The sequence below is a fragment of the Rhincodon typus genome, chromosome 46 (genome assembly GCF_021869965.1).
Source record: "Rhincodon typus isolate 14 chromosome 46, sRhiTyp1.1, whole genome shotgun sequence".
Lineage (NCBI taxonomy): Eukaryota > Metazoa > Chordata > Chondrichthyes > Orectolobiformes > Rhincodontidae > Rhincodon > Rhincodon typus.
Genome location: NC_063377.1, coordinates 8,694,072 through 8,708,999, shown reverse-complemented (window position 1 = coordinate 8,708,999; position 14,928 = coordinate 8,694,072). Strand labels below are relative to the sequence as shown.

At 41.7% G+C, this 14,928-nt stretch overlaps 1 protein-coding gene across 4 annotated transcripts in view; it reads left to right on the top strand.

Annotated features, from left to right (window-relative positions):
* LOC109919596 (regulation of nuclear pre-mRNA domain-containing protein 2-like) overlaps positions 1-14,928 on the top strand; it is a 74,348-nt gene that overhangs the window by 19,722 nt on the left and 39,698 nt on the right. For all 4 annotated transcript variants that reach the window (XM_048620434.1, XM_048620435.1, XM_048620436.1 and 1 more), the window contains exon 2: positions 13,694-13,823. In XM_048620434.1, coding sequence (XP_048476391.1) covers positions 13,694-13,823 — 130 coding nt within the window. The remainder of the gene's footprint in view (positions 1-13,693; positions 13,824-14,928) is intronic.

The window sequence follows — 14,928 nt, the reverse complement described above, 5'->3', positions numbered from 1 at the left end:
CATATTTACACAAAGCTGTCGGTGTTCTTTGAAACCAGAACACAAGTTTGTTACACAAAAGAAAAAAAGCAAAGCTATGTATAATGCTGTTCAGAAAGATCCCACTAAAATTAGTAAAACCAGTTTCAACTTGCTTCCCAGCAACGTCCTTTTATAGATGCTCAATCCCAGAGAAATATTACTCCAATTGCAATTCTTAAATTTCTCACTTAATTGTCTTGGTCCACTTGGCCTTTCGGATTGCTGCAACTTCTTTCCAGCTCTGAAGCTGCTTTTCAGTTGTGTCAGCTTGAAAACTTTTATACAACTTCTCACCGCTTGGAGACTTCACAAACTAAACCTGTTCATTAGAACTGAATACTTGATTCTTCTCGACTGAGCTCCTAATTCTACTAAACCAAAGCTAAACTGAACTAATGGCCCCTGGTCTATTTTATCGGAATGTTGTAAACTCAGCAGTCCTAATATTTCATCAATTAACACCATTCCAACTAGGCACGGAACTGAATACAGTGCTTTCTTGGAGTTTAAGTATTTAGATCACTGTTCTGTAACTGACTTCCTAATCTCTCTTTTGGTGCAAAATGTTATATTTCACAGAACTGAAATAAAAATCCAAATTTCCAAATGGTGATACATATTACACACCATTATCACACTTAGATCTATCACTATTATTTGGTGCCATGCGCCAAGAAGAGGGTTGATTTATTGCTCATTTTATAATCTTGATTTAGTTGTAGATGTTGGATGAGGACAGAATCATGTCTGAAATGAGAGTAAATTAGATGTTAAGTTCCCTCATGAAACAAAATAGTCATCATTTCAGTTTTACTTGGGTGCATTGACACTCAATAGAGATCTTAAGAGTTTATTTAAAAGAAAATCGTGATCAGTAAGGTGAATGTTGGTCCGGTGTTTCTTTCATGAAAGAGTTTTAAGAACTGTGACAAAGTGATGTTTGTGTTGGCGAGTTTCTCGTGGGTCCGGTTTTCCACATTCGCTAAAGTAACATTGGTAGATTCATACAGCACCAAAAAAGGCCTTTGGCCCATCATGACAGTGTTGCTCATTAGCACTTAGTGATAGAGCTGTACAGCATGGAAACAGACCCTTCGGCCCAACTCGTCCATGCTGACCACATACCCTAAATTAATCTTGTCCCATTTGCCAGCAATTGGCCCATATCCCCCTCAAACCCTTCCTGTTCATATACCCATCCAGATACCTTTTAAGAGCTTATAAATTCTCTACACAAGGCTCAGTTTTCTGCATTTAGCCCTTAGCCTTGTATCCTCCCATGGTTCAGATGGTCATCTAAATACCCCTTGTACGTTGTGATGGTTCCCACCTCTACCACACTATTAAGCAGTGAGTTCCAGACATGTCTCACCTTCTGTATGAAAAACCACTTCCTTTTAATCCTGTCTAAACCTGCTTCCCTTTACTTTAAATCTGCACCCCTGGTCATAGAGCCCCCCACCAAAAAACATGTGGAATGGTTTCTTCGTAACTACCCTATCTATGCCCCTCATAAATTTGTACACCATAACAAGATCCCCCCCCCCCCCCCCCAGCCATCTCTGCTGTAAGGAAAGTAACCATAAGACTGTAAGACATAGCAGAAATTAGGCTATTCGTCCCCTTCAGTCTGCTCTGCCATTCAACAATGGCTGATAAGTTTCTCAACCCCTTTCTGCCTGTAACCTTTAATCCCCTTGACAATCAAGAATCCTAGCCCATAGTGAAACTGCCCAACCTGGGCAACATCGTGGTGGATCTCCTTTGCACCTTCTCCAGTGCAATCACATCCTTCCTACTATGCATGGACCAGATCTGCATGCAGTATTTCAGCTGTGGTCTAACTGATCTGGCATTGAACTTAAGACCAGTTCTGTTCTGCGGTTGTGTTAAAATTAAACAAGATACTACAGATGCTGCAAACTCTGAAACTGCTGGTCAGGTGTTAACTGGCCTAGCAGTATCAGCATCTTGTAGTAAATCGAGCTAATGGTCAAGAAGCTACAACTGTACTAACTACTCCTTCAAACTTACGTGGTGTGTGAAATTAGAGGGTTGAAGATGAATGAAATTATCGCACAGTATTGCTCAACACAAAACATTTGTGTTGTTTCCATACAGCAAGTGATTTCTTTACGACAAGATGTTGACAAATGAAAGAGAATGTATTGTTGCTTAACACCCTTGGTAGACCATTAAGCGGTGAAATATTTTAAATGCAAATATACTGTTTTCCAAACATGACCTAAAGTTCGATCAACAAAAGCATCAATTCAGATCTTCAGCACACGCAATTAGCTTTCTTCAGTGCCATGATCACTGATCTGGCCAAGCATAGTCTCTGGCTGAAAACAACAAATACTGGAGACCACAGTGGGTCAGGCAGCATCATGAAGACAAAGCAAGCTAATGTTTCGAGTCTAGATGATTCTTCAGAACTCTAATGAAGAGCCATCTAGACTCGAAATGTTTTCAGTGTAGATTGCAGCATTTGCAGTAATTTGCTCCTAAAATAAGAATTCAGGTTGTGCCATAAATTGCTAAGTGTTTTTTATAGGCGAGGCATTCTCATGTTCTGACAATGCCTTAGGGTATCATCGTACAGGAGCTGATAGATCTTTGTGACTGTGCTCAGCATTTTTACGTCCTTTTTGCTCAACTTGGCTGAGTGCTGACATCTTCTAGTTTGACTTAACTTAAAACGTTGAAGCTGCATTTACCCACTGCATCACTAAGTGTTCTACTGCGTGAATAACAAAAAGTTTATTCAGGTACACCAAGTAATTAACAAGGCTAATGGGATGCTGTCTGTAATGAGAGGAATTGAACATGAAAGTAAAGATGTAATGCTTTATTTTTATAGGGTTTGTCGTCTTGAAATGAGTGTGGAGCTTGGTCACCTTATTGAAGGGTGAAGGCAGCTCAGAGAAGGTTTACGAGATTGATGCTTCGAATGAATAGGTCATCTTGTGAGGGAAAAGTTGAACGGACTGGCCCTCTTTCTACTGGAGTTCAAGAGAGTGAAGGGTGACAACTGAAAATGATCAGTTCCTGAATAGTCTTCACAAGATAGGCATGAAAAGGATGTGTTTTATTGTTGGTGAACCCTGAACTAGGGTGGACGGTTTTTGAAAGTAAGAAAAATTAAAGGTCGCCTTTTTAAGGCAGATGAGAACATTTTCTGTTAAAGGGCTGTGCAACGTTTGAACACTCTGCCTCAGAAGGTAGTGGAGACAGAGTTGTTGAAGGTTCTTGAGACAGAAATAAATCATTTCTTGAAAGGTAGAAGAATCAAGCGTTATCGAGCAGTGGACAGGGATGTGAAATTCAGAATGCTAACAGGTGAGCCATGGTGGAGCAGCCTTGAGGGGCTGAATGGCCTCCTCTTGCTCCTAATTTGTCTGTTTACATGGATCATCAATACAGAACAGTCACTAATAAATCCAATCTGGAATCCTGGTTTGGAATGTGGCATTTGGAACACAAACAAATCAACTTGACCTTATTGAATAGCAGAACAGGCTTGAGGGGCCAAGTAGACCCCTCTTTCTCCTAACTGAAATGTTCGATTTGGGGTTTCTTTGTTGATCTTTGATTTGCCAGTCAAAGTATGTGTTGTGGAAGAAAATATTACTCTTGCAAAGTATTGGGATGCAGTTTTCAGTGTCGAAATAGAGCTGGCTTTTGGAGCTGAGAACTAGAATTGGTCACAATGCAAACATGGCATGAAAGGTCTGCTGATTGAATAATAATCCTCCATTTTACATGTATTTTAGATAACTGAGGTTTTGCTCGTAAAACCTGATAAGTGAGCATCTCTGCTTTGACAATCACTGCCTGAGGAAAATACACAGGCTGCTGTGGTATTGAACCATATACAGCAAGATACAAATTCAGTCTGTACATTGAGTTAATAGGTATCACCTTGAACAGCGGTACAGGTTATATGTAGCCTTTGTTTATCTGTGCTTTTGGAGTACAAAATTCAGCTTGCATTCCTCCTGTTGTGTTTCCAGTGGGAATGTGAGTGTATGTATCTCTAGGTTTTGGTGCAGGGTAGGGATTGGTCTGAAAAGAAGTGTGCTTTGTGGTAAAGCGGCCAGGTGGCATTAGCCCTGCAGGTTACTTGGGTGAGATTACCGGTGGGTGACCTGTATCTGCATGTCCCCGTGGTTTGGCGGAAGGAGAGGAGAAACTGAACAGGGAAAACCTTTTACTGCTTAAAAACAAAGGGTCGCCCATTTAGAATAGGTCAGGAAAAAATCTCATGTCTCTGGAACTCTCTTCCTTGAAAGGCAGTGAGAGCAGAGTCTTTCAATACCTATAAAACAGAGGTGGGTGGATTCTTGCTGTGCAAGAGGGTACCCAGGAATGTGGAGCAGTCAGATCAGCCATGACATTATTGAATGGCTGACATCCTCCAGGGGCCAAGTGGCCTGCTAATCCTTTCATTTGTGGCTGGTTTCCAGGTTGAATTTCACAAAGTTGATTCAGGATTTTTCATTATAATGTCAAGTGGAATCTAGTTTGTTTGGATTACACCATTTTGACACCTATATGGTTTGAGCAACAAATGCACACAAGTCATGTTTTGTATTTAACACAACCTTGTCTCATGCAGAACTGATATGAATGAGTAACTTGTCATCACTGAGTCAACAAAATGTTAGTTTAATTGGACAGAACATGCTTGGAACATAAAGCAGTTATTGTCATTGTAAAATAAATTGTTTCCTGACTGCAGACCATCGTGTCATTTACAAATTCTCAAGCAAAGTGAATAGTTTCTGCCCTGGCCAAAAGCATGCAATCATTTAAGGTGGATGAAGCAGGGAATAAGTGTCCTGGAACTGATGTGCATTTACATTTCAGCCTACTGTAGTTGTTTAGGATTCTGTATGTTCAGTGTAAGTTTATTTGCCATGTTGGTGTAACAGAATTGTTCTTCAAGTTGCCTTCTTGTGTGGCTTGCGTCTTTCTAATGCTTTGAATTCATAACAATAAATTGATTTGCCCCTGTAAATCCTTTAAATTATTGCTGCATGGATCAAAATGCTGTCTCTGAACACGATCCTGCTTTGGAAGAATACAGTTTAAATCTTCTGGTATGTCATCAGTTCAAGTTGTGAGAAAATACAAGTCTCACTTGTGTAAAAACTGACAATTAAGTGACAACATTAATGTTAGTGTTTGGGGATCCTATTGAGGTTGTTCGGTGTATTAATTGGACCCTCTGGTTTTTTTTCCCCCTGGATCCCCTGTTGGTGCTGATCTTAATTTTGCTGTCTGGCTAAGCTGTTAATGTAGCAAGCAAAGTTTTTGCCCAGACTAGCATTCCATCCTGAAATTATATTAAGACTCCTGGGGGAGGCGCTTCTTGTGGGGCAGTGGTAGTGGTGTCCCTTACCCTGGACAGGGAGGCCCGGATTCATTTCCCACCTGCTCCAGAGGTGTGTAATAACATCTCTGAACAGGTTGATTAGGAAAAAGTAGATTCAATTTAGAAAAAGACTGTAGTTGTTACTCCACAATTCCTACTGCAGTGGTTAGCTCTGGAAACCAATTAGGTGGTGTCTGGGCATGAGATAAACCAGTAGATTGTAGCCAGTAGTGGAGCCAAAGCAGTGAATGAGTTTAAAACAATCTCTAAGCGATTTAAAAGAAAGTGATAATAGTGCAATAAAATTATTTTTGGCATGTGGAAGATGTTCTTGTTTCTTCTGACTGGCCAGTTGAGACTGTTTGGAACGTAGGTATTGCTTTGGGGGGGGTTTGTAGCATTATCAGATGAAGGCAACTGTTAGAGATGTGGTTAATGCGGTCTCGAGGCAGTGCATTTGTAACTGAGTGTCAGCATCACGGACTCCTAAGCAAAATACAGCTCGTATCAGTGGGAATTTTACTCTGCCCTTGAGCACTCCCAAATTGGCCATAACGTAAAGCTGTCTTTTAATCCAATGACACCCAAGGCGCGGACCCGGGGCATATGCTGCCTATAATTTCCAACGAGTGTGTCAATTTTGACTGCCACTGCTTCGAGGTGGAGTGACAACAGTCGCTGCCCGTCACAGATGTGGTGCTGCTGGTGTATTCACACTGATTATACCCACTGCTTCTCATTATACATGCTTCTGAGGAACCTTGGCTCAGTGAGGATTTCCTTCCTACTCAGCAACCACTTTTACTCCTGCCCCTGCCCGGACTGAATCTGCAGGGTGTTGGCTGTCCGTTTGTAAACTAGAAGGTGGAACAGTCAGCACCGGGAGCCTGGTGACATGAGCAGCATGTACTCTGATAATTCCTGAAGCCTGTTATGGCTGGCTGATATCACTGGAGCCGTCTGTTCCTGCACCAGTGACCATTTTGCTGTTCAGAGTAATCCTGCCAATCTAACAAACTTGCTGATCTAAACTGAAAACCCCATTCTGTTCACATGTCCTTCTTCACCTATTTCATCCTGATTTGGATATTGCAGTCCTAGAGGAATGGTGTGTTTATTGCTTTTAATTTGCAGTTTAATAAATTCTAAGCCAGATCTCCGAATACCCGCAACTTGCAAGATGTATGCCATCGTTGGAACATTGATTTGCATGTGGTCTGACGTGAGACTGAAATTCTATTTAACAGGAAGTGAAGAGTTTGTGCTACGAGGAGAGATTGAGCACATTATGCTTGTACTTGCTAGAGTTTAGAAGAATGCGAGGCGATCTAGTTGAGGTATACAGGAGGCTAAACAGGATTGACAAACTAGACGTGGAGTGGATGATCCCCGTGGGGCACTTTAAAACGAGAAGTCATTAAATTTAGAATAAGAGGTAACAGAATTAAAACAGATGAGTTATTTCTGGCGAAGGGCTGTGAATCTGTGGAACTCACTAGCCTTGAGCATGGTGGATGCTGGAACACTGAATAAATTTAAGCAGGGGATAGGCAAATTTTTAATGAGTAATGGGTTGAAGGGTTATAGAGAGTGGGCAGGAAAGTGGAGATAAGGCCAAGATGAAATCAGCTGTGATTGTCTGAAATGGCAGAGCAGGCAAGGGGGATTGAATTGCCTGCTCCTCTCCTAGTTCTTATGTTCTTAGGAAGTGCTGGAAATGCAGCAGATCAGACTGTACTCTGTGGAAATGCCTGGGTAAATTCATGTCTCAAAACAATCTCTTGACATCCACTCCATGACCCACCATTCTTGTTTCTTTTTTTCTTTGCTTACTTTTTAACTTCTTGTTTTAATTCCCTCATGGGGCTTGGCCAGCATTTATTGCCCATCCCTTGTTGCTCTTGAGAAGGTGGTGGTGAACTACCTTCTTGAAATGCTGTAGTCCATGCACTGTAGGTAGACTTACAATATCGTTAGGGAGGGAGTTCCAGGATTTTGATCCAGCAGCAGTGAAGGAACAGTGATATATTTCCAAGTCAGGATGGTGAGTAGTTTGAAGGGAACTTACAAGTGGTTGGTGTTCCCACTTACCTGCTGCCCTTGTTCTTCTAGATGGAAGTGGTTGTGGTTTTGTAAGGTGCTGTCTGAGAGTCTTGGGTGAATTCCTGCAGTGCATCTCCTAAGATGGTACACACTGCAGTACTAAGTGTTAGTAGTGGAGGGAGTGGATGTGAATGTGGTGCTAATCAAGTGGGCTGCTTTGTTCTGAATGGTGTTAGACTTCTTGTGTTGTTGGAGCTACAGTCTTCCAGGCACGTGAAAAGCACTTAAAGCAGTACGTTTAAACAAATTCAGTTCTATCAAAAGACAATCTGAAATGTTAATTTTATCCTTATCTGTAGAGAGAGTGTGTCCAGTATTCTGTTTGTATTTTATGACTTCTAGCATCTGCCTTGGGTCACTTTACACAAATATAAGCTGAAGGCAATAAGCATTCTATAGTTGTATTCTAACTTGCCCTAAGTAGCTTTGCCTTGCTTGGTGGATCATAGCCTGATTCCAAAGCCTTATCTTTAGATATGTATAGTTCAGCCTGCTGAAACTGCTGGTTTGTTTCTGCACATGGGCCTACCCAGGTGTGATGGTAAGCCTTTTTTCCCCTGCACACCACCTGAGCAGTGTACTTGTGTGGGTCTTAGTCAGGTTTATCTAGAGCACAATGTGCTGTTCGTTCCAAAAGTATAACTGCTGGTTGAAGTTGGAGATGAAGCATTACACCAACTGTGCTTCACCATCATTGATGTTAAATAGTTTCCAGCTGATGATTGCCTGGAGCTATCATGGTCAGTGATGTATGTAACACCATTTGCATGCCACTTTGCATCCATATTTCTTTGGACTCCTGTTCGTGACTGCAGGTTCTTGTCTACTGGGATTATGTGCTTCCTTCTGCCTGACAAGAGAAAGCAAGTTAAATCCTGAAGGAGGCAGGACTTCCATGTAAACAAAAGGCCTCCATTAAGATCAAAGTCTACTAACATTACTTTGCTGTCATTTTCTCCTTGTAAGAGCTGATTAGCAGCTGCCCAAGATAACGTGATGTAAATCAGGAACTCGTGGTGAAGTGTAATATCACATCTGAATGGGCCTTGATCCAAGATGGTGCTTATTTGGTTTTCATTGGAAAAATTTGAGTGTGTTTTTTCTACATTACACCAAACAGTACTGAAGCAGCACAGTCTGGGAATATTTGGGTCATTATGACTTAATATGACACTAAATGATTCATTTATTTATTGAACTATCGAACAAGTTTTTAAATCTACTCTTTTCCCCTCCTAAGTCTTCAAGCAATACCATATATCACTGTTCACCGGCTATTTTCCAGTATTTTACTTGTGCTGGTCTATATCCTACTGTTAAGTGCACATTAATGGCTTGATGAGTTCCCGCTCTGTCATGGATTCAGTACAGGACTTTGGTTTCCAGATACCACTTCCACAAATGGCTTTGCTAAATTTGAGTTTTTCACCTTGTAAACTCCTGTGTGTAAATCTGCATCCCATGTATTTCTACATGACACGTTCCAGGATGCTACAAGTCTCACCACAGGCAACTCCCTCGCACTGGTTTCTACAGTTAGTGTGTACCACCTAAACAATGTGGCTTTAATTTTAGAAATGGATTACAATTTGAAGTGAGCAAAAATGATTTGCAGTTTGTGTTTTGTTCTGAATTTCTGATGGGCAAATCCAGTTTTGTAATAACTGACCTGCTGTGATTCTCCAGCTCTGTAATGTGTTGTCTGTGACTCCAGCATGTGCAGTTCTTGCTCTCTCTGATGTTTTGTAATTAACCAGTTATGGGATTATAACTTGTTCTTTATCTGCATTTTGACTTAAACATACAACGCTATAGATAAAATTAAGTTGCATCTCACAGCCCCACTATTCCTGGTGTTGTCACAAAAGTTTAAATTTTTTAAGAATCAAAATTTCTCCAACTTCTGCCCCTTTGATCCAGGTTGACAGCATGAGCCAGTTTTCTGCATTTAACAATAATTCCTATTTATTGCAAATAAATAGACTGTAGCTCCAGGTAACAATTATGAATCATTGGAATATAACTCTACTAGTTAAAACTGTAATCCCTTTTATAAACTCTCTCTTATATATACATGCAGACAGACAGGAGGAAAAACATGGGTGTTTTGAACAGAGGGAAAACTGGGATAACAGTTCAGTGGTCGCTGAGATGATTCTTCCACAGAGTAGAACGCTGCTTCTCGGTCTTCTCCAGATGCTTTAACTGGTTTGCAGCAGGCGCAGGATGACTGGTTTACACTTATAAGTCGGAGACCTTTTGTTACTTAGAAGTCACAGCTTACAGCAACTGCGGAAGGGAGAATCATCTGGTTATCTTCAGGCTTGAAGTGGGTTTTGATGCAGAGAACACAGAGCTCCTGAGCTAGTGAAGATCTGAAGGCTGCTCACAGCCCCAAGTTGTTCAGCTACCCCAGAATTAAACACTCGGTTGCTGGTAAACAGAAGGCCTTTGTCATTGATAATTGTTCACTAGTCGAGAAACGCATCAGCTACTCGTTTGCAGCTGAATCTCCATTTGTATACACCCCTTGGCTCCTGCTCATCTGCAAACTACACTTCAGTTACTGCTTGGGCAACAGCTATGTAAACAGCACTTACAATCAGCGTAGGTGAAATTGCTGTTAAAACATGCAGTAATCCTTCAACAACCCTTGTTTTTAAAACGATTCTTTTTCCATTTCAGTCTACAATCAAAAATGCAGAAAAATAGGCACAGTTTACAATAGCAGGTGCAGGTTTAGAAATTTAGGCCATCCCTTGTGTGAGGTGGTGGGTGTTGGGATAGTGTGAAAATCATTTGGCAGTGTATACTGTTTCACCCTGGGAAACTCTGAGCCTGCACTGGTCTGGTTTTACTTTCAGAAAGAAAGGAGGAGAACACTCCCCTATCTACATCAACAGAGCTGAGTCGAGAGGGAGGAGAGCATCGGGTTCCTTGGAGTGATGATAACTGACAACCTGTCTTGGACTTCCCCCAAAGACACGATGGTCAAGAAGGCACAACAACACCTCTTCTTCCTCAGGCAGCTCAGGAAATTTGGCATGTCCATAAGGACCCTCACCAACGACTATAGATGCACCACTGAAAGTATACTGTCGGGTGTGCAATGGCTTGGTATGGCACCTGCTCTGCCCAGGACCATAAGAAACTACAGAAGGTTACGTACATGGTCCAGACCATCAAGAAGCCAACCTCCCATCAATAGACTCCATTTACACAGCTCGGTGTCGCAGAAAGGCGGCCACATCATCAAAGAACCATTGTGCCCCGGTAATGATCTCCTAAACCTCTTCAGTCAGGCAGAAGATCCAGAAGCCTGAGCGCATATGTCCAACAGGATCAGGAACAGCTTCTTCCCGGCCATTATTAGACTGATGAGTGGACTCTCTCTTGTCTCAAATAATGCTGATCTTGCTAACGTTGATCTCGCCTAGTGCTCACCCTGTGTAATGTAACTTGTATCCCTTTAAGTTTTCTTACAACCTATGATCTGCCTGTACTGCTCGTAAACAGAGCTTTTCACTGTACGTCAGTACACGTAACATTAATCAATCAATCGATCAACTTTTCTGAATTCTGCCACAACTCTGTATCATGTCCCACCCCACCCCTGTCCTGTGAAAAAGTCGTTGCATGTTAGTATATTTCTCGCTCATCTTGCATTTACTGTTGGATCACAGATTTTTGAGGTTGTGATTTGCATAATTGTGTTAGAAATAACAACCCCCACACTCCCCAAACTCTCCTGTGACCTCCAGGTCTCCATTTTAGATTTTTAAATGTTAACTTTCTAAAATAAAACTTTTTTTTTTGTTTGTTTGTTTCCCTTTTAGCACAATTTCCCTCTTCACAGTTCAACTACCCAGGCAAGAAGCTGCTTATTGTATGCTAAACAGCAACTTAAAGGGATATAAAACCATTTAAAAATCATTTGGGGAACAAAAAGTAATAATATATTAGTAATAACTCACAATCATTCAGCCAGCATCAAAGATCTAATTATAACTAATTGCTTTTAGCTTGAGTGACAGTGATCACTACTCCTACAGTTAACATGGCCAATCCACCCTAACCTGCACATCTTTGGACTGTGTGGGAGGAAACCAGAGCACCTGGAGGGAACCCACGCAAACATGGGCTGAATATGCAAACTCCACACAGACAGTCACCCGAGGTGGAATCGAACCTGCGTCCCTGGCACTGTGAGGCAGCAGTGCTAAACACTGAGCTACCATGCCTCCCAGTTCACACTGTAATTTGATGGACTGTTCCTTGTCTTGAAGCTGTTAGATTTTGAATTCAAAGCTGCTGTCAAAACAGGTACCTGTAAATTCTTGCTGGCCTCTGAGTGTGCTCATTATGGCAGAGCTGTCAAACATGACTTTGTGCCCTTTTCACATGGGTGCAGACTATCTAATTTTTTTTTAAATCTAGAAAAGCAGCCTTTGTTTTGTTCTTGTTTTATACAGGGTTCCAAACCTTCATTTTGATGTAGTATTCCTTTTTATTCCTCTAGATATTGGTGATCGGGCACCTTTTTTGCAGTGTTTAAAATAAGCAGTGATCTATGAAGAGCGATCATGCCTAAAGTCAGTGGAGTGGTTTTGGGACATTTTAATGTTGTCATGACTGGGAATACACTGAAAGGGTGTTGGAAGCAGGTTCAGCAATAACGTTCCAAAGGAAATTGGGTAACAACTTGAAGAGAAAACATTCTTAGAGCTATGAGGAAAGAAAGCGAGTGGGCTTTATTAGACAACTCTTCACAACAGTACACACCAGCACAGTGTGCCGATTAGCCAGCCCGTGTGCTGCGTGGCACTTTGGAATGTGTCCTGCATTTTTGAAGCTTTAGGTGAAAGGCGGCTTGATGCAATCCATAATCATGTGAGCCCAAAACAAAATTAGGAATTTGGCAGCACTTGGGAATTTAAGGGAATAAATAACTACCTGAGGAACATTTGCAAGGAATGCAATAAGAACAATTGAGCAGCTTGCATAGTCACAGTAATGACTGCAGTTGTTGCCATGAGATTGCTTTTTTTTTTTTGTAAGCCATTTCCACGGGAGGCTCAAGTTAGAATCATTTTGAAAGATAAACTGTAGTCTTTGTAGTAACCACTTATTATTGGGCACAGTAAGAATAAGATGTGAAAGTATGTTAGTGTAATGAAGTAAAGTCGCCATAGCCCCAGTCTGTAATTAGAGAGTGATGACTGGTGGTGAATTTAACCTGAGGGTGAAGGGGGGAGGCTGAGAAGCCAGGACCTTCATTTCAAGGAGTGGGGTTGGAGTAAAAGAGTGGGGAAGTCTGACTACAACTGTACAAGGTGCTGGGGAGAATATATCTGGAAGCACATCAGAGCGGGTTCACTCAGATGTTCCCTGGTAGGGAGGGATAAAAGCTAAACAGGTTGGGACTCTATTCACTGGAGTTTGGAAGAATGAGAGATGATCTCATTGAAACATATAGGATTCTTAAGGGGCTTGACAGAGTAAATGCTGAGATGTTTCCCCTCATGGAAGAGTCTAGGACCAGAGGGCATTGTCTCAATACAGGTGTGCCAATTTAAGACTGAGATGAGAAGGAATTTCTTCTCCGAGTTGTGTCTTTGGAACTCCTTGCCAGAGAGCTATGGTGGCAGCGTCCTTCTATAAATTTAAGGCTGAGATAGATAATTCTTGTTCAGTTGGGAATCAACGTTTCTGGGGAGAATTCAGCAATGTGGACATAAGGAGTACCGGATCAGCCATGATCCTATTGAATGGTGGAGCAGGCTCGAGGGGCTAAACAGCCTACTCCCGTTCCTACATCATATGGTCTTATGGTAACCTCAGTCAGTGTGGGAATTGAACCCATGCTGTTGGCATCACTTGGCATCGCAAACCAGTCATCGAGTGTAATTCAACCAGAGTTTTTATATGGCTCTGTAAACCGTTAGCTTGAAAACACAATAGCACAACTTGCTTTAGGTCTAAACATAATAAATTTTGTACGTGTAATCTAAGGTTCTGCAAACTCCAAGTATTTATTACCTATGCCATTGGCCATTTGTGTTTTGCACTGCTGCTGGTTTTCTTCAGTGTAAGAGCTTTTGGTTTTGGTAATTCAGGATCCCGTTGTTCTGCTGCTCAACTTAACAGGGTATTTTCAAAAATTAACTGAGCTTTCTGTTTTCTCTTTAGCCTCAATTCCTCATCGACTGAACCTTTTCTATGTTGCCAATGACGTTATTCAAAACTGCAAAAGAAAGAACGCGATTATTTTTCGAGATGCGTTTTCAGAGGTTCTGATTGAAGCCGGCACTTTGGTGAGGTAGGTCATGCAACTCTTTTCAAAGGGTAACTTTTAATTTCAAAGTTATTGACCTGGAAGTGTCTGCCCACGAGGGTGTGGAAGTGGATTCCAAAAGAAAATTGGACTTGAAGAAAACAGGTCTGCAGTGCTCCATGGATTGAGCAGGGGAGCAAGAGTAATTATGCCACTTGTCTGAGTACCGACATGGACTGAGCAGAACAACCAGCTCCTGTGCCATCTATCACTCATTTTGCTTGATTGAGTGTGCTGCATACTCCATTCCTCCTTGTTTTTTGTGTGAACAGCTGCCTGTAGTCTTAAGAATTAATTTTGTATTGGGATTTATCCGGTTTTCTATTACCCTATAAGTGTTGAGTGTGACCTGGATATAGTTGCGGGGAAACTAACCAACCTTCACCCCAATCCTTCATCCACCTTCCCTCTGCACTCCACATCAACTTTATTTATACATACCCCATCTGTAAGTTTCTAAGCAGTGATAGGGAGATGCTTCATAGGCTGTGGCTATTTTCCTTGGAGCGTCAGGGGTCGGAGGGGTGCACGGACAAGGTGAATAGCCAAGGTCTTTTCCCTAGGATAGGGATGTTCATAACTAGAGAGCATAGCAATAAGGTGACCCAAAGGCAACTTTTTCAGGCAGCGGGTGATGTATGTATGGAGTGAGCTGCCAGAGGAAGTGGTGGAGGCTGGTACAATTACGACATTTAAAAGGCATCTGGATGGGGATATAAATAGACGCATATGTGCCAAATGTTGGCAAATGGGACTAGATTAATTTTAGGATATCTGGTCAACATGGACGAGTTGGACCGAAGATTCTGTTTTTGTGCTGTATATCTCTCTGGCTGTATAATGTTGGTAAGCTGCGTAACTGTTGGGGGCATCATCAGGAAACCAACATCAAGTCGTACATGACTTCCATATGTGCTCACTTTCACTTTGTATAGGAATTAGTAACAGGAAGCTTGAATACTCAGTCTTCCTTCTGCCTGATGCTATCCCCATGCCTGTACATAGTATCTGCCTGTCTCACCAGCACACTGTTGCAGTCTTTACTATTCACAATCATAGAGTCATACAGCACAGAAACAGACCCTTCGGT